Genomic DNA, 26,958 nt, shown 5'->3' with positions numbered 1-26,958 from the left:
TTGTTTTAAACCACAAAGCTTTGAGGCAGTCTCCCATGCAGCAATAGATAACTGAAACATCCAGTTCACCAGTTATTAAAAACTGCAACTACCCTAAACTGAAATTTTGATGCTAAAAATATTAGTAACTTAATTGTGTTAATTAATATTTTGAGAAGATATTTATGCAATATTTGTTAATGAGCTAAGGATATTCTACTTTAGGAAGCACATATTTGTGGCAGAATTGGATTTTTAATCTTTTTCCTTTTGATTACAGAAAATCTTTAAGCATACATGATTAGAATGGCCAAGTCCATTTGGATATACTAAAGCCAATTGATCAATAAAATATAATAAGAAAAACTCTACCTTACTTTCTCTAATCCCTCCCCCAAGTGGCCTAAAAGTAGCTCCACAAAAAGCAACTTTAAAAATAAAAAAAACATTGGACCTAGAGTTTATCATACTAAGCAAAGTAAGTCAGAAAGGGAGAGACATATTCCATAGATATCACTTGTATGTGGAATCTAAAACACAACACAAATGAACATATCTATGAAACAGACACATGGATACAGAAAGCAGACCTGTGGTTGCCAAGATTGGGTGGAGGAGGGAAGGATTGGGAGTTTGGGATTAACAGATGCAAACTAGTATATATAGGATGGATAAACAATGAAGTTGTACTGTATGGCCAGAGAACTATAGTCAATATCCTGTGATAAATCATAATGGAAAATATATGAAAAAGGATATATAACTGAATCACTTTGCTGTACAGCAGAAATTAACACACTGTAAATCAACTATACTTCAATAAAATAAAGAAACAAAACTCATTCTTTAACCTAGAAACCTGGGTGTAGAGAAAGGAATTGTCTAACTCTAAGGCCATTCACTTTCTTTCAAGTTAACATCCTAGTCACATGTTTTGGATAAAATCCTTCTTAATGTCTTTCCACAGCAAAGCTCAAAATATTTTTGGGAGCAAAGAATTTTTCACTATGTCTTCCTACTTCAGTACTTTTTTTTAGCATCTATGCATCTACAACTAAATTTCTTATACTACATTGCAAAGCAGAATATCATTACTTCTCTTAGACAAAAATTAATTTGGATGACTCAGTTCTAAAGTTGTTTATGATTCTTTTTAGATTCGTACATTCAAGGAAACTTTTGAAAAATGTTTTATTTTACAGAAAAAGAATTCCATTTAAAATACAATGTATTCAAAAGATACCTAACGAATAAACTGTTAAAACAGTTGTCTCAACAACTATTTTATGATTGAAGGAATTTAATCATATTTGTAGCTTACTAACATCAACTGTGGAACATTCTGAAAGAGATGGGAATCCCAGACCACCTGACCTGCCTCTTGAGAAACCTGTATGCAGGTCAGGAAGCAACAGTTAGAACCGGTCATGGAACAACAGACTGGTTCCAAATAGGAAAAGGTGTACGTCAAGGTTGTATATTGTCACCTTGCTTATTTAACTTATATGCAGAGTACATCATGAGGAACGCTGGGCTGGAAGAAGCACAAGCTGGAATCAAGATTGCTGGGAGAAATATCAATAACCTTAGATATGCAGATGACACTACCCTTATGGCAGAAAGTGAAGAGGAACTCAAAAGCCTCTTGATGAAAGTGAAAGAGGAGAGTGAAAAGGTTGGCTTGAAGCTCAACATTCAGAAAACAAAGATCATGGCATCTGGTCCCATCACTTCATGGGAAATAGATGGAAAAACAGTGGAAACAGTGTCAGACTTTGTTTTTTTGGGCTCCAAAATCACTGCAGATGCTGATTGCAGCCATGAAATTAAAAGACGCTTGCTCCTTGGCAGGAAAGTTATGACCAACCTTGATAGTATATTAAAAAGCAGAGACATTACTTTGCCGACCAAGGTCCGTCTAGTCAAGGCAATGGTTTTTCCCGTGGTCATGTATGGATGTGAGAGTTGGACTGTGAAGAAAGCTGATCGCCGAAGAATCGATGCTTTTGAACTGTGGTGTTGGAGAAGACTCTTGAGAGTCCCTTATACTGCAAGGAGATCCAACCAGTCCATTCTAAAGGAGATCAATCCTGGATGTTCATTGGAGGGACTGATGCTAAAGCTGAAACTCCAATACTTTGGCCACCTCATGAGACGAGTTGACTCACTGGAAAAGACTCTGATGCTGGGAAAGGTTGGGGGCGGGAGGAGAAGGGGACGACGGAGAATGAGATGGCTGGATGGCATCACCGACTCTGTGGACATGAGTTTGAGTGTACTCCGGGAGTTGGTGATGGACAGGGAGGCCTGGCGTGCTGTGATTCATGGGGTCGCGGAGAGTCGGACACGACTGAGCGACTGAACTGAACTGAACTGAACATCGACATGAGTCTATTATGATTTTTTTCAAAGTATACCCTTTATCTCATGTAATTGAAAGTGGAAAGTGTTTACAAATTATTCTATAAATTATTCATAAATTTCCAGATGAGTTGTATTTTATTAGATTTGGATGCTAAAGTGCTATAGTGGATATATGATCAAAGTGCTGATGGACTACAGTAATAAGAAACATTTTCTTAGAAATTTTATAAAACTGAATATGTACAAAGCTAATGAAAATGATAATGGAGATTTTTTCCATTTAAAAATTATAATTTTTTAATGAAAATCTTAAAGTTTATACTCCACTTACAGTTCAGTTCAGTTCAGTCGCTCAGTCATGTCCGACTCTCCACGACCCCATGAATCACAGCACGCCAGGCCTCCCTGTCCATCACCAACTCCCGGAGTTCACTCAAACTCATGTCCATCGAGTCGGTGATGCCATCCAGCCATCTCATTCTCGGTCATCCCCTTCTCCTCCCGCCCCCAACCTTTCCCAGCATCAGACTCTTTTCCAGTGAGTCAACTCGTCGCATGAGGTGGCCAAAGTATTGCAGTTTCAGCTTTAGCATCAGTCCTTCCAATGAACACCCAGGTTCGATCTCCCTTAGAATGGTCTTCTCCAACACCACAGTTCAAAAGCATCAATTCTTTGGCGATCAGCTTTCTTCACAGTCCAACTCTCACATCCATACATGACCACGGGAAAAATCATAGCCTTGACTAGATGGACCTTTGTTGGCAAAGTAATGTCTCTGCTTTTTAATATACTGTCTAGGCTGGTCATAATTTTCTTTCCAAGGAGTAAGCGTCTTTTAATTTCATGGCTGAAATCAGCATCTGCAGTGATTTTGGAGCCCAAAAACATAAAGTCTGACACTGTTTCCACTGTTTTTCCATCTATTTCCCATGAAGTGATGGGACCAGATGCCATGATCTTTGTTTTCTGAATGTTGAGCTTCAAAGTATACAATATTTATCATTCTCTTTCTGACTTACTTCACTCTGTATAATAGGCTCTAGGTTCATCCACCTCATTAGAACTGACTCAAATGCATTCCTTTTTATGGCTGAGTAATATACCAAAATATTTCAAAAGCCCCTTGATGAAAGTGAAAGAGGAGAGTGAAAAGGTTGGCTTGAAGCTCAACATTCAGAAAACAAAGATCATGGCATCTGGTCCCATCACTTCCTGGGAAATAGATGGGGAAACAGTGGAAACAGTGTCAGACTTTATTTTTTTGGGCTCCAAAATCACTGTGGATGCTGATTGCAGCCATGAAATTAAAAGACGCTTACTCCTTGGAAGGAAAGTTATGACCAACCTAGATAGTATATTAAAAAGCAGAGACATTACTTTGCCAACAAAGGCCCGTCTAGTCAAGGCTATGGTTTTTCCTGTGGTCATGTATGGATGTGAGAGTTGGACTGTGAGGAAAGCTGATCGCCGAAGAATTGATGCTTTTGAACTGTGGTGCTGGAGAAGACTCTTGAGAGTCTCTTGGACTTCAAGGAGATCCAACCAGTCCATTCTAAAGGAGATCAATCCTGGGTATTCACTGGAAGGACTGATGCTAAAGCTGAAACTCCAATACTTTGGCCACCTCATGCGTTGAGTTGACTCACTGGAAAAGACTCTGATGCTACGAAGAATTGGGGGTGGGAGGAGAAGGGGATGACAGAGAGTGAGATGGCTGGATGGCATCACCGACTCGATGGACATGAGTTTGAGTGAACTCCGGGAGTTGGTGATGGACAGGGAGGCCTGGCGTGCTGTGATTCATGGGGTCGCAAAGAGTCGGACATGACTGAGAGACTGAACTGAACTGAATATTCCATTGTGTAGATGTACCACAATTTCTTTATCGATTCATCTGTTGACGGACATTAGGTTGCTTCCATGTTATAGCTACTGTAAATAGTGCTGCAATGAACAATGGGATACATGTGTCTCTTTCAATTTTGGTTTCCTCAGGACATATGCCTAGGAGTGGGATTGCTAGGTCATATGGTAGTTTTATTCCTAGTTTTTTAAGGAATCTCCATACCATCTTCCATAGTGGCTGTATCAATTTGCATTCCCAAGAACAGTGCAAGAATGTTCCCTTTTCTCCACACCCTCTCCAGCATTTATTGTTTGTAGAATTTTGATGATGGTCATTCTGACTGGTATGAGGTGATATCTCATTGTAGTTTGATTTTCATTTCTCTAATAATGAGCAATGTTGAGCATCTTTTCATGTGTTTGTTAGCCATCTGTATGTCTTCTTTGGAGACATGTCTGTTTAGGTCTTTTTCCACTTTTTGATTGGGTTGTTTCTTTTTCTGGCATTGAGTTGTATGAGCTACTTGTATATTTTGAAAATTAATCCTTTGTCAGTTGTTTCATTTGCTATTATTTTCTCCCATTCTGAGGTTTGTCTTTTCACCTTGCTTATAGTTTTCTTTGCTGTGCAAATGCTTTTAAATTTAATCAGGTCCCACTTGTTTACTTTTATTTCCTTTACTCCAGGAGGTGGGATATAGAAGATCTTGCTTTGATTTATGTCATCGAGTGTTCTGCCTATGTTATCCTGTAAGAATTTTATAGTTCCTTCCTGGTCTTACATTTAGGTCTTTAATCCATTTTGAGTTTATCTTTGTGTATGGTGTTAGAAAGTGTTCTAATTTCATTCTTTTACATGTAGTTGTCCAGTCTTCCCAGCACCATTTATTGAAGAGGCTATCTTTGCCCCATGGTATATTCTTGCCTCCTTTGTCAAATATAAGGTACCCATAGGTGCGTGGGTTTATTTATGGGCTTTTGATCTTGTTCCATTGGTCTATATTTCTGTTTTTGTGCCAGTACCATACTGTCTTGACGACTGTTTCTTTGAAGTATAATCTGAAGTCAGGAAGGTTGATTCCTCCAGCTCCATTCTTCTTTCTCAAGACTGCTTTAGATATTTGGGGTCTTTTGTGTTTCCATATGAATTGTGAAATTTTTTGTTCTAGTTTTGAGAAAAATGTCATTAGTAATTTAATAGGTATCACATTGCATCTATAGACTGCATTTGGTAGTATAGTCATTTTCACAATATTGATTCGTCCTACCCAGGAACATGGAATATCTCTCCATCTGTTTATGTCATCTTTGATTTCTTTCATCAGTGTCTTATAATTTTCTGTATACAGTTCTTTTGTCTCCTTCAGTTCAGTTCAGTCCCTCAGTCATGTCCAGGTAGGTTTATTTCTAGATATTTTATTTTTTTGTTGCAATGGTGAATGGGATTGATTGCTTGATTTCTCTGATTTTTCATTGTTAGTATATAGAAATGCAAGTGATTTCCATGTCTTGATTTTGTATCTTGTGACTTTGCTAAATTCACTGATTACTTCTAGTAATTTTCTGATAGTATCTTTAGGGTTTTCTATATATATTAGCATGTCATCTGCAAACAGTCAGAGCTCTACTTCTTCTTTTCCAATCTGGATTCCTTTTCTTTTTCTTCTCTGATTGCCATAGCTAGGACTTCCAAAACTATGTTGAATAATAGTGGTGAGAATGGACACCCTTGTCTTGTTCCTGATATTAGGGGGAATGCTTTCAGCTTTTTCACCATTGACAATAATGTTTGCTGTAGGCTTATCATATATGAACTTTACTGTGTTGAGGTAGGTTCCTTTTGTGCCCATTTTTTGAAGAGTTTTAATCAAAAATAGGTGCTGAGTTTTGTCAAAGGCTTTTTCTGCATCTATTGAGATGATCATATGGTTTTGATCTTTCAATTTGTTAACAAGGTGTATCACATTGATTGATTTGCATATACTGAAGAATCCTTGCATTCCTGGAATAAACCCAAATTGCTCATGGTGTATGAGCTTTATGATGTGTTGCTAAATTCTGTTTGCTAAAATTTTGTTGAGGATTTTTGCATCTATGTTCATCAGTGATATTGGCCTGTAGTTTTCTTTTTTTGTGTTGTCTTTGTCTGGTTTGGGTAGCAGGGTGATGGTGGCCTGATAGAGTTTGGAAGTGTTCCTTCCTCTGCAATTTTTTGAGAGTTTTAGAAGGAAAGGCATTAGCTCTTCTCTAAATGTTTGATAGAATTCATCTGTGAAGCCATTTGGTCCTGGGCTTTTGTGTTTTGGGAGACTTTTGATCACAGTTTCAATTTCAGTGCCTGTACTTGGGTTGTTCATAATTTCTATTTCTTGCTGGTTCAGTCTTGGAAGATTGAACGTTTCTAAGAATCTGTCCATTTCTTTCAGGGTATCCATTTTATTGCCATATAGTTGCTCATAATAGTCTCTTATAAGCCTTCGTATTTCTGCATTGTCTGTTGTAACCTCTCCTTTTTCATTTCTGATTTTGTTGATTTGATCCTTCTTTTTTCTTAATAAGTCTGGCTAAAAGTTTGTCAATTTTGTTTATTTCCTCAAGGTTTGTTGTATATTTTAGTTCCACATATAAGAGATCTCATAGAGTACTTGTCTTTCTCTATCTGACTTGTTTCACTTAGCATATTGTTTTCGTCTTAGTCACTAAGTTGTGTCCAACTCTTTTGCGACCCCATGGACCCCACCAGGCTTCGTTGTTAATGGGATTTCCAAGGCAAGAATACTGGAATGGGTTGCCATTTCCTTCTCCAGGATAATGGAGTTTTAAGATACTTGCTTGGTACTGAGACAATAATGTTGTGATCAGTATCAGGTACAATTAACACAATTTTGTCTTGATTTGGTCATATTTGTGGATTGCTATAAACAGATTCTTTATAATGTTCTGCTGCTGCTGCTGCTAAGTCACTTCAGTCGTGTCCGACTCTGTGTGACCCCATAGATGGAAGCCCACCAGGCTCCGCCGTCCCTGGGATTCTCCAGGCAAGAACACTGGAGTGGGTTGCCATTTCCTTCTCCAATGTGTGAAAGTGAAAAGTGAAAGTAAAGTCGCTCAGTTGTGTCCGACCCCTAGCGACCCCACTGACTGCAGCCTACCGGGCTCCTCCATCCATGGGATTTTCTAGGCAAGAGTACTGGAGTGGCTTGCCATTGCCTAGAACCACATAAATAAGGCAGAAACAATAAAATAAAGAAAAATGAAAATAATTTGGTTGGTATTGGGGAAAAGAATGGGTGCACAATTTTTCCTTGGAATTGGTTGATTCTATATGTCATCCCAAGAGTCAACTATGAACAGAGGTATTTTAAAAAGCTTCTTTACAGAAAATAGGCTAACTATGAAGACAATACAATGCAAAGCAGAATATCATTATTTCTCTTAGATAAAAATTCCAAAGTTGTTTATGATTTTTTTATGATTCTATTTTTATGACTGAATAAGTTTAGGAGAGTAATAATGTGTAATTAGCAGAGATATTTCAGCTTTAAATTGTTAAATGTTAAATTATAGATGATGAAGAAAATTATCTATAAATCTGAGTTTTTTCATGAGCTGAAAAGCTTAAGAAATATCAAAACAGTAGGAGAGTATAAGTGGAGTAATGGCTTCATTGAAGCCTTTGGTTTTTTAAGATCCTAGCATGAAGGCATCCTGGACATCATTGTAGTGATTGCACATGATCACTATAATGCTATCATATAATAATGATTACCCTTCTGCAGCACACAATGATGGAAAGGAAGGCTACCTAAGAAGACAGAAATGCCTTGAGTGTTGAAAACAGCGCCACCTAGGGTTAAACTTGCTTCTAACAAGCCAGCTTCTTTCTATTCCACACGACCTTTAGCAAGCCGACAAAAAAATTTTTTTTATTTTTTTTAATTTTACAATATTATATTGGTTGGTTTTGCCATACATTGACATGAATTCGCCCCAGGTGTACAAACATAGGGTAATCTTGTATGGTACACACTGTGATTGTATATCTGAGTCAATTCTGTAGAAATGGCTCAGCATCCTTCCAAGTTATAATTACTTAATATTGCCATTACAGCTTCCAAAGTACAACTCAACTAAAGAAAAAAAAAACACATTACATTTGAAATCCTGCCTACTATGATCAGATGAAAGAAATCCATGTTAACACTTGTGCCTTCACCAGGTCTTCCAGTTGTGGGACACAAATCATTAAAAAATCTATTAGATAAAGCGACTAAATACCAGTCATACCTCCCAGTGAGTAAAGAGAAGTGAAATACCCAGCCACAATGGGGAAAAAGAAATCCAGCACAGGTGAACAGCTCCCAGCAACCCATCCTCTCTGCTTCTCTGGCACCCTTCCCTCAGTGCAACACCTCCTTGGTTCTTACTGTGTATGACTTACTTCTCCAGACAGACCGCACGGTCCTTGAAGGCAGGCCAAGCCCTCTTCTCTTGGGTGCCCTTGTGCTGCTGGCGCTGGGCTGAGCACCCAGCGATGGCTTATTGGTTGACTGATGTCATGGGGGGATGGGCTGGAAGGGAGGCTGATTGATTCCAGCTGAGGAACCTGAGGAACGAGGGAGGCAGGTGCAGGCTTGAAGGGAATGGGTGCCAAGAATGGAATGGTGGTGTCAGGAAGCTCAATAGCTCTAAAGGAGTCTGTCCCCAACACCCAAGGCTCTGACCTAGGAACCTGGGTTTAAAAAAAATGTTTACACAAGTAATCCCAGAGTGAATAAATAAATTACTGTAACTCCCGAGATGAAATATGACAGCCATTAAAAGTTCTTTGAATATTGTGGGGATAATTGTTCAGTTTCCAAGCCCAATTTTCCCTCCACAGAAGGTGTTAATCATTTGGATTGTCACTGCACCATTTTATTTTACCCATGTCTTTGTGGTCTTTTAAACACATTTGAAAGGAAACCAGTTTCATCCAATTTTATAATTCAGTGCTTTCTTTCAACTGTAATGAACTAGAACCTGAAATAGAATAAAACAGGTCTTGTGCCCAATTTGAAATCCAGGATAATGGCAGTGCTCTTTCTCCCTTGATATTAAACCTATATCTAGAATGGAGACTTTTTGGCCCAGAAATTTTCTAGCCTTAATATATAATTCTGAATGTGGTGGGCTGACAGTAGTACAATTCAAATTTGTTGGAAGGTTCTATACTAGAAATAAGACAAATAAGTATTTTTTCTGAGTCATGGAATTCACAACAAATGGATGGATAAGGATATAATTTCTAATATACATTATTTATTCTGAATATTGATGCTTTATATGAGGGGCTTGAAATAATTGCGCCAGAAAATCAGTAAGATTTCAGCCCTTTTAATTGGGAAAGGTGTCAGGATAAACAAGATCACAGGAATGGACTTTGATACATATAATTAGGACGATGATACATTATCTTTTTTTCACCCTATCTTTTTACTATGAAATAGTTCAAGCATACAGAAAAATAGAGGATATAGTAAAAAAAAATATCCATACTCCCATCACTCAGTCACATCTTAAGATTTTGCTATATTTGCTTTAACTCTTTTAATTTTTTAAGAAACACAACTTTTCAGATTCCAGTGAAGTCTCTTGCCTGATTCCATGCTCTGCCTTCCAGAGGTAACCACCATCCAAAACTTGGTTATTTATCATCCCTGTCCAAGTTTTATACTTCTAGTTCAACTATATGTATTCACATACATGATACATTGTGTTGATTTGCAGGTTAAAATTTTTATACAACATTTATGAACATCCAAGATCTGTGAAAATACCACCTTAAAGTTTAGGGAAAAAGTTAAAATAACCACAGGTATTATTTACGAGTCTGGATGATTTTCTACTCTTCTTTCTAACCTCTTATTTCTCAATTTTTCTAAGAACAGTATTATTCATTTCCAACAAACAATTTGATCAAAAAATTAAACGGACAAGAATGCTCATTTTACAAAGAGGTCCCTTGGCTGTTGAGAAACCAGTGATGTAGAGAATGAACTTGCAAATATTCGCTGTGATTTGAATTATATTTACAATTATTTGAAGAGGTAGATGGCAAACAGACATTGTTTTCTCCTGTAAAGACTGTAGTAAAGAAAGAGACATGGTGGTAAATTAATAAAAGGCTGAAGGTTTAAAATGAGCTTGAGGAGAAAGAAGATGAGATTAAACCTTCAAGAAAATTAAGACATAGCACAGTTTCGTAACTACAAGTCAAGTTACTGGTAATTACTGTAATATGTTTTACTTAATATGTTCAGAAGACTGCCTCCTCATTTACCAAGTCTTTGGGGAAAACGAGTTAGCTGTATCCTTTTGATCAGTATATTCTATTAAACAAACCATGAAAATCCCTGGGAAGCTGAATGGGAGCCCAGATCTTCTATTTCTTCATAATCTTTTATGTATTAGTGACTAAAGGATTTTTCTTATTTCCAATATTAGATACTTGAAAAAGAGTTAATGAAAGTGAAACAAAAAGGAGATACATTTATTAACCTCCATATTTTCAAGGAGCAAATAAAATTTATTTCCTTCAGAGGGTTCACTTCAGGGACTATAAGCTCACATGCTGTCAGGGACTGGTCAAATATATTTACTTTACATAAATGCAAATTATACTTTCATTGAAGTATAATTCATATACCATAAATGTACTCCTTTAAAGTGTATGCTTCAGTTTTTAGTATATTCACAAAGTTGTGCAATCATCACCCCAAAAGAAATCCTGTCCATTTAGCAGTCACGTCCCTTTTCCCCTCCCTGCACCCTGCCCCCCCAGACTCTGGCAGCCACTAATCCACCTTCTGTCCCTGTAGATTTGTCTATTCTGGACATTTCACGCAATCTGAATCATACACTATGTGGCTTTTTGTATGACTTTTTTCACTCTGTACAGTTTTCAAGATTCATTTATGTTGTAGTATGTGTGTGGTACCTTATTATTTTTTTTTATTATTTTTACATGTGAATAATATTCCCTTGTATGGCTATCTCACCTTTCATTTACCATTCATCAATTGATAAGACAGTTGTTTTCTCTTGCGCTATTATGAATAATGCTGTCATGAACATTCGTGTACAGTGGCCTCTGCATTTAAGCTCAAAAATTTACATATGCCGGGGCTTCCCTGGTGGTACAGTGGTTTAGACAGCTTCTGCTGCAAGGGGTGAGATTTCAATCCCTGCTTAGGGAACTAACAGCCTGCACCACAATGTGGCATGGCCAAAAATTAATTAAAATTAATTGAACAACTAGTCTTTAAAAACTTTGTAAAAAAAACTTTTATTTCATATTGGGGTATAGCCAATTAACATGAGCAACTTATTTTTAACCTATCTTCTGCTTCTCAGAATATTTATCTTTATAGTCCCCAAATTTAAGTTAATAGGTCATTTTCACTAAATCTGATGACAGGGAAATCTTTAGAAACACTGGTGAGAGTTCTTTGTCTGTGATACTTAACACATTTTATCCTTTAACATAAGACCAGAGATAAGATATGTACCTATAAAGTATGGATCAAGTAGCAATCAAGTTGGTTTTGAAACTCACTCAGTTTTCCAGTAATGCCTATTATGTGACCTGATGAATTGTTAGGTTGCAAGAACAGATCAAGTAAACCTTTTTATTTAAAAATTACAGTTAAAACTAGCTATTACAAAGTTCTAGTTAAAAACTAATTCTTGGAACACTTTTACACTGTTGGTGGGAATGTAAAATGGTGCAGCCACTATGGAAAACAGTATGAATGATTCCTCAAAAAATTAAAAATAGAACTACCATATGATCCAGCAATTCTACTTTTGAGTATATATCTCAAAGAATCGAAATCAGGATATCTACACTCCCAGGTTCACTGCAGCATTATCCACAACAGCCAAGATATAGATACAACCCAAATGTCCATTGACAGATGAATGGATAAATAAAATGTGGTATATACATACAATGAAATCTTGATCAGCCTTAAAAAGAAGGAAATTCTACTGTTTGCAACATCAATGGACCTGTAACACCTTATGCTAAGTGAAATAAACTGGACACAAAAAGAAATATCGTGTAATCTTTATGTGTAGAATCTTAAAAAGTCAAACATAGAAAGGAGATTGGCGGTTAGCAGAGGGTGGGGTGAAGGGGGAAATGGGGAATTGTTCAATGGGTATGAAGTTAGTTACACAAGATGATTAGGTCCTAGAGATTGCTGTACAACTTAGTGCCATAGTTAACAATACACTACTATGCATTTAAAAATTTAAGAGGGTAGATTTCATGTTAAATATTCTTAAATATACAAACAAGAAAGCAAAGGGACACAAGGAAATTTTTGGAGGTGACTGGTATGTTTATAACCTTGATTTTGGTGATGGGATAATGGGTGTATGCATTAAGTCCAAGCTCATCAAGGTATATACATTAAATATGTACAGTTTTCTATACATCAATTATACCTTATTAAAGCTATAAAAATAGTAATTTTTGCACTTCTGTTTATGATTAGACACTATGAGGTAAAAACTACCTACTTGACTACCACTGCTGTTATAGTTTCTGTGCTATGACATCTTTTGTTTCATGGTTCCTCCTAAATTTCAATCATTCTTCATTCTCACAGGATGCAAAATACCTATAAGCCAAAGAACTGAGACTTAGGCATTTTAAAAGAAACACACTAAAAAAAATTCTAAGATTGTTACAGAAGCAAAAATGCATTATTTATGTTACCGATTACCTGGAGAACAAAAGATTGAGGTGTTGGCGATTGAGTTCAGAGGATAATGGCGTACTTGACTCCACCAACTCACCCAGGTAGAGAGGAACTGAAGCATAGAGTGGAACCAGTAAGTCATGGTTAGCCATGACTGCAAGACCCTATTGAGAACAGCTGCTGACCTCACTGGGGCATTTTCTGGATGCTGAGATGGGACAATATAGTCTTTTTTGACAGAACAAGTAAGGTGCTCATCATCCCAGAAACTGCTTCTTCAACTGTTGGTTAATTCTTCAGTGTGTGCCTGATCAAGGGCTAACAGCTGAGCTGAACGTTTCCTGAACCATCTTTCTCAATTAATTTTGATCTAAGTTCTAGTCTGTAAATGAGAAATGCAAGTAAGAATGAGGGTCAATTTATTTTAAGTAAATTTATCATTAAATATCAACGTGTATCATTTCAAACATTTATAAATATCACAATTTATAGAAAATTAATGTAATCTTAAAATTATTGGAACAATGATTTTCACAATTATTTACATTAACTCAAACTACCTTTGTAGAAACAAATGACGTTTAAAAGTGTCCTTGCCACCAAGTAATACTTTCATAGTACCCTTCTGTAACATTTGTGTCACTAAAGTGGCAGCTGCACCAAGAAAACCCAGCAGATTCAATAATTTACAAACAGCATAATCAGAACTGAAAATGCAAGCTTCCATTCATTCCAAACAAAACAAAACCTTTTATATTAATATATAAATATTTTTCCATTTTCATCACTGAAGAAAATAATTAGGAGGCCATATTTTCTTGTTTGTAGTAAAAAAAAATTAATCTTAAGATTATTTTTAGATTGACATTGAGAAGCTAGATTAGGTAAGTTGTTATAATGCCTCACATTAATTTTTTTGAGAATTTCTTGGTTGTGGGTGCAGCGAGAAGGAAATTCTTGGGTTTACCAGAAGCTTTTTCTATCAATTAAACCATTTTTCTGTTGTATTAATAATATGTCCATAAGCAGAGATAACTACTTGTCATCTCAAATAGAAATTTTAATTGCTTATCAACAATTTATAACATACTTAGATGGAAAGAGATTCTTGGCTTTTTTTTTTCTACTTAAGTTTGTAAACTTTTTTTGATATCTCCTCAAAAGGATCCTAAATAGATCTAAATATATGTCAAAGGAAAAGCAAACTTTATATGGACTCAGTGCTTGTATTTGAAAACAATATTTGCTATACTATTCCACAGGTTTATTTTTTAGCATATAAAAGTATGGTATAAGAAATTATAGTCTCAATAAAGTACATTTTCTTTTATTCACATAGAACATATACTTAAATTTTAAATGTTGTCTCTTCAGGAAAGCTTCTCCTGGTAAATAATATGCATAACCATTGCCCAAAAACATATACAGCTGTTTTCCCCAAAATATTTATACACATAGTGGTCCACTTAAGACCAGCCCCATTAGAATCCACTGAATACAATGTGTTCTTAATTTATAAATGGGCTACCCTCAGTATATAAAATATAAACGCATGTATGTTACACATACAAAGTAAGAAATATAAAAAGGAGAGATGAAAAGAAAAGGAAGTGTTCTTCCCTATAAGATCCTGACAGAAATTCAGTGTAATTAGTGAGAATATGTACTCTTAATTTATAAATGGGCTACCCTCATTATACAAAATATAGAGGCATGTATGTTATACACAATGTAAAAAATATAAAAAGGAGAGATGAATGAAAAAAAAAAAAAAGGAAAGTGTCCTTCCCTATAAGATCCAGATAGCAATTCAGTATAATTAGTGAGACCATGTAAAATACATGAAGAATTTTCAGTTTTGGCAAATACTTTTTAGAAAAATGCCTAAGGAATGAGGGTACTAAATTTCTATTTTAAGAATTTAGAGGCTTCCATTTAAACATTTAGTAAAGATGTTGTGGTCTCCCTAATAAGCAGAAAAGAGGACTTTGGGTAGGGGAGTCTGTTAAAAAGAAGCAAACAAAAAATCACAGATTTTTAGCCGGTTAGTAATAGCCTCTTAATGAAGCGTGTGTAGTGCAGGAATCAAATCCTGGCCCATCAGAGTTTGAATATATGTGATAAAAGATTCCAATGGACAGGATCTGAATTCTTCCTAGATCTTACAGGGAATGAGGAAGGAAATGATTGCAAAGGAGGGGGTCAGCCCCAAAGGTGGCTCGTCCAATCTTAACTAGTGCTGTTAAAAAACACACCAAATGTTTCTATAGCATTCTTTCTGCTGCATTTTCTTTATTTCAAGCCACAGGTCTACTTGGAGGATCATGCAGCAAGTGGCTTATAAATAAATTCAGTCTATGAATAGTGTCATCACATTAAGAGACAGAATCACTGGATTCTCTCCATAGGTAAAGAGCTCGCATCTTTGGAATCCATGAGTTGGTAGTATTTACGGCATACCTAAAATGGGACAAAAATCATATATGTCAATAATAATATACAGGCAATTTAGGAGTTAAAGCAATGAAGATGATTCAATCATTATTGAGCTAGAAATTCCATATGATTCCTAAATATTGCTTCACAGGTAAAATGCAACAAATATAACTGGGCCAATTTCAAAATTAGCAAATGAACACTACTGCTAACTGTTTACCAAGACAAGAAATTCCAATTTTTCTCAAATCTCAGCATATGTTACCAAGAGAGGTCCTAAAGATGGCAATCATATCTATTTTGGAAGTCTAGGAATTTGGACATTTACTGTATCCTTCAGCTTAGAGATATGTTATATATCCTATTTTTTCAAAGACCAAGCTTTTTCATTCTGTACTGGTATCAAAGGGAAACAGAAGGGAAAAAAATATCAGTGAAAACATTCAGCTGCAATGTTATTTTCTTTCCTTTTCCAGACCACCATAGTGCAGCCAAAAACAAACAACAAACAAAACCTCAGGATAAAGAAAAAAAATAGAACTTTTCCTAAAACAGAATTTTAAATAATTTAAATTACAGTTCTTCTGGGGAATACTCAGACTCTTCCACCAAACATTCCTGAGAAGCAGAAAGAAAATAAGCCTCTGCTAATTCTGTACAGATTTATGTATGCAGAAGCCTTTTGTAATGTGTAAAGCACTAATACCAACATAAGGAATGGTTACTCTGGAAGAGAAATATTTGAACAAATTTATTATAAACATGAAGAATACAGAAAAAGGTAAATCTAATTTTAAATTCTCATGCACATAACTGAAATTTTATCATGATTTAAAAGATAATTTAATGTTCTGCTAATGTAGATAATTTTTATTCCCTTTCTGTTAATGTAAATAACTTTTCATTCCATATTTATATATAGTGCTTTAGTGATGATGCCAAGCTGATTAATGCTTGTCAGACTTCTAAAAACAGATGTGCTCCCATATCAATAAAAAATTTTTACATTTTAAACCCAGGTCATCTTGTAATTAATTAAGAGAAATAATTTAAGTCTTTCCCTAATTAAGAAGGTTTTTTAAATGTTTCACTTTCTTGGCAACATATGAAATATGTCATTTCCATTTAGGCCACTAATTTGAAGAAAAACAGAGCTATCATTAGGAACAACTTCAAAAAATGATTATTATATTTAAATTAATGCTGGTTACGCAGTGAGTTTTATAATGTACTGAGCAATTTTACTTTTATGAGAATATTCAGAATATGCAAAAATAATAATTGAGTTTGAATTTCACCAATTTCAGCAATAATTAAAAAAAAATTCAGTTCACCAATGTATTCTCTTAACTAAAATAAAAGTGATGATAAATTTTCCCCAGGTTTAGAGTTTTACAGAAACTCTGCTAACATACTCTGGCCAAAAGTCTTAGCAGGATTGAAATATTAAGACTTTTGTAGCAGATTTTCCTAAGTATGAAAAACAACTTAGGTTCATTTGAAAGCCAGTTCAATTGATTTCAAACACTATACATTTCATCTACCACTCTGAACATCCTTTCATTTAAGCATGAACAGTAGTAGTAATTGTGCTTACTGCTGCGCTTGCCAGCAGAATGTAGCCCCTCAAAGAAAATCATCTACTAAAAATCAAAGAGAATAAATGCAGAGTCACAGTCCTTAATTCTGAATTAAATGGCCTATTAACTAGACCTTTAATAGATTTTCCAGGTTCCTAAGAACAGGAAGAAGGAAAAATACTGAAAACTTTCTGTTGATTTATACACAAATACATTAATGCTAACTCATATAATTGTCTAATTTAAAGAGGAACTGACCTGAGAGGTACCTTGCTCCGATTAACATTACCACGCTACTCACTATAAAAAAGCCCAAGGGTAGACTACAGAAGATACTAGGGTCACCTGTTGTCATCCGAGTAGGAGGGAATTCCAGTCAAGCAAACCAAAAGAGAGACACATAATTACAATATTTGTGTTAAGAATCACATGATAGCAAAAAAAAAAGTTATAAAAATAGTATATTCATAAAAGCTAGCAGAGTTATTACTTTAAATCAAAACCAGAATCAAAATTGACGACTTATGAGAGTTAACAAACAGTACGGATAGCATGCCACAAATAGCACGAACATAGAGCATATAGACCAACATAAACCTTCCACTGGCAAAGCCAAAGAAAGCTGAAGGAGAACTTTCTTTTTGGGAGGCTGCTGATTTTAGCTTTCTTGGTTCTTCCCCAAAAGATACTAAGTGAGCAATCCCATTCCCCGTCCAGATTAAAATTATAGATCCTTTGGCTATCAGAGAAGAGTTATATTAGTCCAATTCATTAGTTTGAATATGAATTTCAAACCCTATTGATTTCATTTTCTTTTTTACACACAGTTGGTATAGCAAAATGAACCTGAAAATTAATGTTACTATATGATTTAAAAACTAAACTGTATTAATCTATATTTTAAAATATTGTCTGAGAACACAATTGTTTTGATATTTTCTAACCTGATTGAAAACATTTCCTTTAAAGAATAGCTAGATAGATACAGACATAGGCTTTTCTTGAATTTAAACATGATATATCTTGAACATTTAACACTTTTTGAAAAAAAATGTTATTTTGGTGGGTTTGGAGTACAAAGTCATGAAGCCATTATTTATCATAAGCTCTCTCCAAAAAATATTAAATCCCCAATCATTTCTGCAACATTTTAAACATGTTAAATGTATGTTAAAAATTCTTTACACTCCATTCAAATATAGTTACAAACAAGAAAATAAATATGAATGCTTCAAAATTGGCAATATGCTTTGGAAATTAAGCTAACATAATATTCTTTCCATAAATTAAAATTATTTAAAGAGGATAAGAGGCCAGGTAGCAATTTGAATAGCCTTATGAGATCATCAAAATAGGATTCTATCTGTACTATTATTACATAGCTTACATTGCTTGAGGAACAATCAGCATTTCACTAATTGAATATTGTTCTCTGGATTATTATACAGTTTTAGAGACTCTCAAAATGTTGTATATGAGTGCTTTTCATAAATCTACTACAAATTGTGTTTTACACTTTGCCTTAACTACATTGCAGCCTAACTGAAACAAAAACCAAGTTTGAAAAATTGAAAACTCTCAAAAAATCAAATTACTTTATCATCAATCCTGAAGGCAGAAACAAAAAAATCATGTAATTTTCTTTTATCCCTTTTTTTTTGGCATTTTAAGTTCCCTGACAGTAAGGTAAGCAAACAGAAAATGATCAATTGTCTTTGTGGGAACTTGGCGATTAAAATTATATCCTCAACTGCAAGTAAGGAAGAAGTATGTGTGGCATTGACATGGAGGCAGATACGGCAAGGGAGGGGAACAGGTTGAATTGTGCCATTTTATTTATTTATTTGGCCATATAATATTTTTTTGGCCATAAAATAAATAAAATACATTTTTTTATTTATTTATTTTTTGGGAACATGCGGGATCTTGTTCACTGACCAGGGATGAACCTGTGCCATGCATTGGAAGTGTGGAGTCTCAACCACTGGACTGCCAGGGAAGTTTCTGTGCCATTTAAAAAAATACAGTTAGTCAAAGAAATCACAGAACTCATTTTCATCAGCTTTTAATTGAGGGCAACCAGAAAATAAATCAGAGTGCATGGCTGTTGCATCCTTCAAAGCAACTAGCACTGTGCTACAAAAAATACCTATGATTGAGAAGTTTAACTACAAAAGGTCTCAAAACTGCAAACAGTCTTAGCAAGAAAGACTTTGTCACCATCTTAGAAAGAAAGGTGGGTCTCAGAACAAAATATTTAAAGACAATGGATATTAAGCCTAAAGCTTATTTAGGAGAATAAACAAAAGCTTCAAGTAGAAACAGGATGATCCCAGAAGCTTCTCTGAAAAGCTAGACACATTAAAAGTGGTTCTTGGGACTTCCTTGGTGATCCAGTGGCTAAGACTCTGGGCTCCTAATGAAGGGAGCCCGGGTTTGACCCCTAGACAGGGAACTAGATCCCACATGCTGCAACTAAGCACCGATGCAGTCAATAAATAATCTTTTTAAAGTGGTTCTATACTCACTTTGGGGTTGGAAGGCAGGCTATATTTCATTTATAAACTCTTCTCTCTTAAACTATATGCTTCAAAATATTATTGGCCATTGTTTCATTCATTAAATTCCAAATCTTGTATTTAGCAAAGGATTACAATATCATGCCATATTAAAGGTATGTTAAAGGCTGGTTGGAGATCAATCCTGGGTGTTCATAGGAAGGACTGATGCTAAAGCTGAAACTCCAATACTTTGGCCACCTCATGCGACGAGTTGACTCACTGGAGAAAGAGTCTGATGCGAGGGATTGGGGGTAGGAGGAGACGGGGACGACGGAGAATGAGATGGCTGGATGGCATCACCGACTCGATGGACATGAGTTTGAGTGAGCTCCGGGAGTTGGTGATGGACAGGGAGGCCTGGCGTGCTGTGATTCATGGGGTCGCAGAGAGTCGGACACAATTGAGTGACTGAACTGAACTGAACCGAACTGAACTGAAAGGCTGTTTCAATATTAAAGGCAGCTCAGAGATGTTTACAACTAAATAGTTTATTTATGGTAGATACCTTCCCACCTAAGTGGTTAAAAACAAAAGTCCTCTAATTTCTGCCAAGAGCATTTCCCAATTACGACATTTCTAACTTACTATATTTGGTACTTTTCTTCCTCTGATTTCAATGAATTCTTACAACATACACTCACTAAGGGCTTGGGAGCAGTCTAGGAAGTAGTGAAATGTATTCTGAAATCAATATAGGTTTTGGTTGGTTCAGGTCATGAAGACAGCCCCCCAAAAAGGCAAAGTCAGTCATGAAGAGGAAAAAAAAAGTTTAGTTGATTTTTTTTTTTCATTAGGAAGAAACTAGAAATACTTTTACTTTTAGAAAACTAAGTTATCAGTCGAAGTACCAGGAATAAACTAATAAGGAAAGGTATGGCAGGACAGAGTTAAGCACATATATCAATCTGATAATTTACATTTTATGTTTAGAACTTTAAACTGTTTTAAAAATGTTAGAAACTATGAGCATATGATAATACTATTCTTCAGAGCAGCCTTGCTAAGTATAAACAGATACTTAAAGAAGCTATTTAACATACTAGGACAAAGTGGCAGTAACAATAAAAACATTTTTACCACTTTCTGAAGACTGAGTTGTAACCCAACCCATTGATTTCATCACAGCTTTCTTCCATGTAGAATAACGAATTTCACTTTCTAGAAATAGAAGGTAGGAAAACCATATATAAGAAAGGCAGTTTACTCAATGTTATGTGGCAGACTGGATGGGAAGGGAGTCTGGGGGAGTATGGATACATGTATACGTATGGAATCATCTGCCAGGAGACCCCAGTTCGATTTCTGGACTGGGAAAATCCACTGAAGAAGGGATAGGTTACCCACTCCAGTATTCTTGGACTTCCCTGGTGGCTCAGACGGGAAAGAATCCACATGCAACATGGGAGATCTGGGTTCAATCCCTGGATTGGGAAGACCCCCTGGAGAAGGGAACGGCTACCCACTCCAGTATTCTGGCCTGGAGAATTCCATGGACTGTATAGTCCATGTGGTCGCAAAGAGTGGGACACAACTGAGTGACTTTCACTTTCACATGTATGGCTGAGTCACTTTGCTGTACACCTGAAACTATCAATAACAACTGTTAGTTACTATACTCCAATACAAAATAAAAAGTTTTTTAAAAAAGAAAGACAGTTTACTAAGATGTTCTAAGTACTATACTTATATTCACTCATCATTCTTGACAAATTGTTTCACTTATTAAACTGATGCTTGTTACACTGTATTTAACTGACATGGAGCTTTATGGTTGCCAAAGACCACCAGTGACTGCAGAGAGAAGCTTGTGTGGAAGTTGGAGGGAAATTCAGCCTGGTCTGCAAAATGAAGGGAGATGCGGAGACAGGCTATATGCTAAGACCAGGTCATTCATAAGCAGGTGGTGATGAATTAGAAAGGGGAATCCTATTTGATCTGCTTTCTCTTTGGGGGAGGGCAGAGGACCTTGGAATGTGAAAGTCACTCAGTCGTGTCCAACTCTTTGTGAACCCATGCACTGTAGCCTGCCAGGCTCCTCTGTCCATGGAACTCTCCAGGCGAGAATACTGGAGTGGTTAGCTGTTCCCTTCTCCAGGGGATCTTCCCAACCCAGGGATCAAACCCAGAAGTCCCACATTGCAGGCAGATTCTTTACCATCTGAACCACCACAAAATCCACTATGATGCCATTTTATACACAGATTTTTAAAAAGGTTTAAAACCAATTTGAATATATAAAACCTGACTTTTGTACACAAACTTAATTACAGGTATTGGGGCTTCCCAGGTGGCACAGTGGTAAAGAATCTGCCTGCCAATGCAAGAGATGCAAGAGACATGGATTGATCCCAGGGTTGGGAAGATCCCCTGGAGGAGGAACTGACAACCCACTCCAGTATTCTTGCCTGGACAAGTTCATGGACAGAGGAGCCTGGTGGGCTGCAGTCTATTGGTCTGGCTTGTGGCTTAGTTTTGTTTGTTACAAAAGTGAGTCAAATATTTAATGCTCATTGATTTAAATTGTTGCTGCTTTTGTCAGCCTAGCCCTGCTGTGCTTAAAAGTTACCGGAATGGTCCTTAGTACAGTTAATACTGTCCTAAAACTGGTCATTGGCACTGAAGATGACCCAATGCAGACATGATGGGTCGGTGGTCTATATATCTCCCTTGTCACTGTCAGAAAAGGTTACACTAACAGGCTATTAATAAAACTGATAATGTGGCAGTGTTATCCTCGTACATGAAGAGACTATAAACAGTAGAAGTGAATGGTAAAAAAAAGTGATTATAGAAGTTTGTTTTTTTTTAAATAGGGAACTATTTCTCTTATTCACATTCATTCAAATATGAAGCCAAATACGTTTAGCAGCTGAATATGAAATTACCTTCGCATTTGCAATCTTATTTCATTTCTTGATTTGTGACTAAACCACCAAACTTTCTCTCCCTTTTCACAGTACACCAATCTTCAGTCTTTACGAGTACCCTCACTGAAAAAGATAACTGTAGAGCACAGGGAACTATACTCAATATTATGTAATAACCTATAAGGGAAAAGAATCTGAAAAACATAGTGTATATAACTGAATCACTTTGCTGTACTGCTGGAACCAACACAACATTGTATTAGAAATCAACTCTACTTCAATAAAAAAATAAATAAAAGTACCCTCAGCATTGATCTGAGGTTCAAATCGCTCCATTGTGACAGCCGACAAGTCCTCAGGCTCCAGACTCCAGACCCCAACCCCTTCTGCAGCCCCTGCAGCCATGGCGGCTCCCAGGGCAGTTGTTTCGGGCATGGATGGCTTCACTGAGGAGAGTGAACAACATCACTATCTTAGCAGTTACATATGCCTAAAAAATCAGTTCTTCCAAAAAAACATGACTATTGGGGTTTGAAGGAATGAGGGCTTACTGACCTACTGGAATATACAGAATGTCTGCTTGTAACTGCATAAGGATTTTGTTGTTGGTCATTCCACCGTCTACCTGCAAATGGCTGAGTGGAATTCCACAGTCACGGTTCATGGCGTCCAAAATCTGAAAAAAACCAATGCAATGAACATCATCAAAGTACCACACAGTAATATCTCAGAAAATAGTCATCTTCTACTTAAAAACATGCAAAAGCTCCCCAAAGCCTACAGAAGGAAAAAAGAGATTTCTTCTAGGTCTTCCCTGATCTGGTTACCACCAACCTTTTTTCTTACCACTCCTCTGCACTCACCTCTATATCCAGGCAAGCCAGACAACTCTATTTTGTGCCCTGATTTCCTGCCGTGGTGTCTATGTTTGTGCTACTATTCAAATACTTTGCCTAATATGTGTTGCTCAGCATCCCCTCAACTGTAAAGTGCCCAGTGCCCAGCAGCTAACAGGAACTTAGAGAGTAATGACAGCTGGAAAAAGAAAACAAACTTGCATTTATTACATTACTGTTTAGGCAGGCTTAATTTTTTTAAAAAATTTTCTTTTGGCCTTACTGTGCAGCCCATGGGATCTTAGTTCCCTGACCTGGGATGGAATCCGTGCCCCCTGCAGTGGAAGCATGAAGTCTTAATCACTGGACTGCTAGGGAAGTCCCCAGGCTTAATTTCTGATTATGCTGGGAAGATTGAGGGCAAGAGCAGAAGGGGGCAGCAGAGGATGAGATGGTTGGATGGTATCACTGACTCAATGGACATAAGTTTGAGCAAACTCTGGAGATGGTGAAGGACAGGGAAGACTGGCATGTTGCAGACCATGGGGTCACAAAGAGTCAGACACGATTTAGTGACTGAACAAGAACAAGTTTATTAAATTTTCATAAATTTCTGGCATATATATATATATATATAATTTGTATAGGAATAATAAAGGTGGATTAAGTACAGGAAAAAGGCCCATACTGATTACCTCTCGAGTTTGGAAACAAACAGCTTCTAATGCAGCAAAAGCAATATGGCATTTGTTGGTGAACTGAGTGAGCCCACAGATGATCCTAAAAATACACACAAAGATTTTTAAGATTAGAGCAGAATAAATGAGTCATTAATCGGGAATCTTCTAAATATGGAAAGGTTGAATTTGGTACATAGAAGTGTGCGGGAAAAAGACATTAAAAAGCCAAAACTGGACACAAACATTAAGTAGCTGGCAAAATCCTTATAGTCTACAATCGTGCATCCACATATGAAAAAGTTCATGATCTATCTGAATAGATGACAATAATATAAAACCAAATCAATATTCTTCTAGATGATGGCCTTTTGATACATAACTTGAAGGTGCCTTGAAGATAAAAGATAATAATACTAACATGAATAGGAATATGGCCGGGGCTTATTATCAGATGACATAACTTCATGGAATTTTTTCTAATATTTATTGATTGATTTGGCTGAACCAGGTCTTAGTTGTGGCAGGTGGGATCTAGAACCCAGGTGCCCTGAATTGGGAGGGAGGGCAGAGTTCCAGCCACTGAACCACCAGGGAAGTCCCTGGAGTTCTTCTTTATGTCATGCCATGGGGCATGCAGTACAGTATCTTAGTTCCTCAACCAGGGATCGAATCTATGCCTCCTGCAGTGGAAGCGTGGAGTCCTATCCACTGGAGAGCCAGGGAAGTCCCAACTTCTTGGAGTTTAAAGGTTCTAAAATTATACTTCCCAAGTATAAAAGTTTCCTCCGTACTTCAAAATCATTGGAAAATATAAAACTATTAACCAATAAGTTTTTAGCTAATATAGTAAATAAATCAAGACTGACAAAAGCATACCTTATTTTCAGTTCTTACCCTCTTGCACTGGGCTCCCAATAAGGTGCATACAGCCCCGAAAATGCTGGGACGAAATAGCAGCCATAAGAAGTACCTACTTCTTTAGCAAGTTTTTCTAACATTAAAACAAATAACAACAACAAAAACACAAAAAATCATTCCAATATATACTACTTCTTTTCATCAACAAGCACACATGTTTAAAAAATTAGGACAGGACTTTTGGTTTCTTAATATGCAGTACAGCAAAATGTTGCCAATTGTAGCAGAATACGAGGAACAGCAAAACCAAATTTTTCCACATTGAGTACCAACCACTAAAATATAACCCAGTCCAAGAATGAAAGGAACTGGATTAGCTTTGTTAAGGTATTGTAGCTCATTTCCACTATTTAAAAAAAAAATAGTTATTTTCGGATGTGCTCGGTCTTTGTTGCTGTGCACAGGCTTTCTCTAGCTGCAACGAGAGGGAGCTACTCTCTAGACATGGGGCACAGGTTTCTCATTGCACTGGCTTCTCCTGTTGCGGAGCACAAACTCTAGGGCATGTGGCCTCAGTAGGAGTGGTGTACAGGCTTAGATGCCCCACGGCATGTGGGATCTTAGTTCCTGGACCAAGGATTGATTCTGTGTCCCCTGCATTGGCAGGCGGATTCTTAACTACTGGACCATCAGGGAAGTTCCCATTTCCACTATTTTGAAGGTTGCTGGCTAGCAGATGAAGAAGTGGCCTTCACTGCATTCCTAATCAGAAATGTGTCCCTGATTGTCTCACCTTCAGGTGAAATGAAACCTGAAGGAGAATGGGTAGGGAGTTCAAAATAATTACCTATTGTTTGAAAATAGACATAGTAATACTTAAATTACAGGTACTGGAGTTTTAATTCTCACTCTAATAAGAGTTAAAGCTCTTTCTCATCAGATAAATTTAACTGCAGATTCTGGCAATCTTCCGTGTTCAATTTTACACGTGGGTAATTTTTATGCCCTACTGTGACTGTTTATGAATAAGCACCACTAATTATGTCAATTTGTGGTTTTATAAATCTTCACAAAGAGTCTTTTATATATAAATCAAACTCATAATAGGGATCCATATAGTTTAATGTCAAATACAGGGCAAAGCATTAGCAGACTGCAAGGGTAAAATATTTAAAGTTTTCATTATTTAGATTCCAGCCCTTTGTTAGAACATACTCACCAATTTCCTCGGAGCTTTTTATAATTCCAAGATTGTCTCTTAGCCAGCGAATAACAGCGCCGGCTATAGCTACTGAACCCTATGGGAAATAAGGAATCCGAGAGAGAATATATTAAATATGTTATCAGTATATAAAGTTCTTATTGAGCATATTCTCTGTGTTTGATTCTACCAGATGGATAAAATGATTCAAAAATTTCAACTTTGGGACTTCTACAAATGTCATAAATGAAGTCTTTTAATACAAACATGGTTTTATCTAAGTCATCATAGAAATTTTTCATGAGGCAGAGAAGAGAGCCCTCCAGTAGACCTTGGACCTGTCCCCATAGATGGACATCACTGCGCTGTGCAATTTGTTTCTTGAACAATTGTTCTGCTGCTAAATGACAATGGTATATTATCACCCAGAATACATTCCCATCGTAGCCACAAAGTTATTGGGAAATGTTACCCTGAAAGTTTTTTAAGCCCATTTCCCAAATTAAACAGTATATTAAATCTAGCGACCACACACAAAAAAAGTCAGCCAAGAAGGCTAACTGCAAGGTAATTATTCTTAGATAACTAACGAGGACCTAACTGTATAGCACAGGGAATTCTACTCAATGCTCTGTGGTAACCTAAATGAGAAGGACATTTTTAAAAGAGCAGATATATGTATAACTGATTCATTGTGCTATACAGCAGAAACTAACACAGCATTGTAAAGCAATTATACTCCAATAAAAATTAATTAAAAAATAATTATTCTTTACAACAATATCACCAAGGGATGGACTGGAGGGGGAATGTATGGCTGTGGCAATAAGGAAGAAAACATACAATTTGGAGTCAGATGAACCGGGTTTAAGGCTGAATTCTATTTCTTAATAGATATGTAATTTTAGGTAAATTAGTTGGGTTTTCCAAGACTCCATTTATTTGCCTATATAATGGTAATGACTATAATAATAGTTACCTAAAGAAATTACAAGGAGGC

The 26,958-nt window shown here is 36.4% G+C and overlaps 1 protein-coding gene across 5 annotated transcripts in view; it reads right to left on the bottom strand.

The window, feature by feature from the left end:
• Positions 1-13,341: 13,341 nt before the first annotated feature.
• The window catches only part of GK (glycerol kinase), an 82,112-nt gene continuing 68,495 nt past the window's right edge, over positions 13,342-26,958 (bottom strand). For 4 of the 5 annotated variants that reach the window (XM_055437733.2, XM_055437736.2, XM_055437734.2 and 1 more), the window contains 8 exons: positions 25,977-26,055; positions 24,794-24,890; positions 23,915-23,999; positions 22,939-23,059; positions 22,686-22,829; positions 20,594-20,674; positions 17,214-17,300; positions 13,342-15,399 (listed from right to left, as the gene is read on the bottom strand). In XM_055437733.2, coding sequence (XP_055293708.1) covers positions 15,389-15,399; positions 17,214-17,300; positions 20,594-20,674; positions 22,686-22,829; positions 22,939-23,059; positions 23,915-23,999; positions 24,794-24,890; positions 25,977-26,055 — 705 coding nt within the window. In that variant the 3' untranslated portion in view covers positions 13,342-15,388. The remainder of the gene's footprint in view (positions 15,400-17,213; positions 17,301-20,593; positions 20,675-22,685; positions 22,830-22,938; positions 23,060-23,914; positions 24,000-24,793; positions 24,891-25,976; positions 26,056-26,958) is intronic. The other variant, XM_088834048.1, reaches the window with a different exon arrangement.

Source organism: Moschus berezovskii, chromosome X, assembly GCF_049115385.1.
Source record: "Moschus berezovskii isolate FMDL1 chromosome X, NW_MosBer_1.0, whole genome shotgun sequence".
NCBI lineage: Eukaryota > Metazoa > Chordata > Mammalia > Artiodactyla > Moschidae > Moschus > Moschus berezovskii.
The sequence above is the reverse complement of the archived record's forward strand: the minus strand, read 5'-3'. Positions and strand labels throughout refer to the sequence as shown.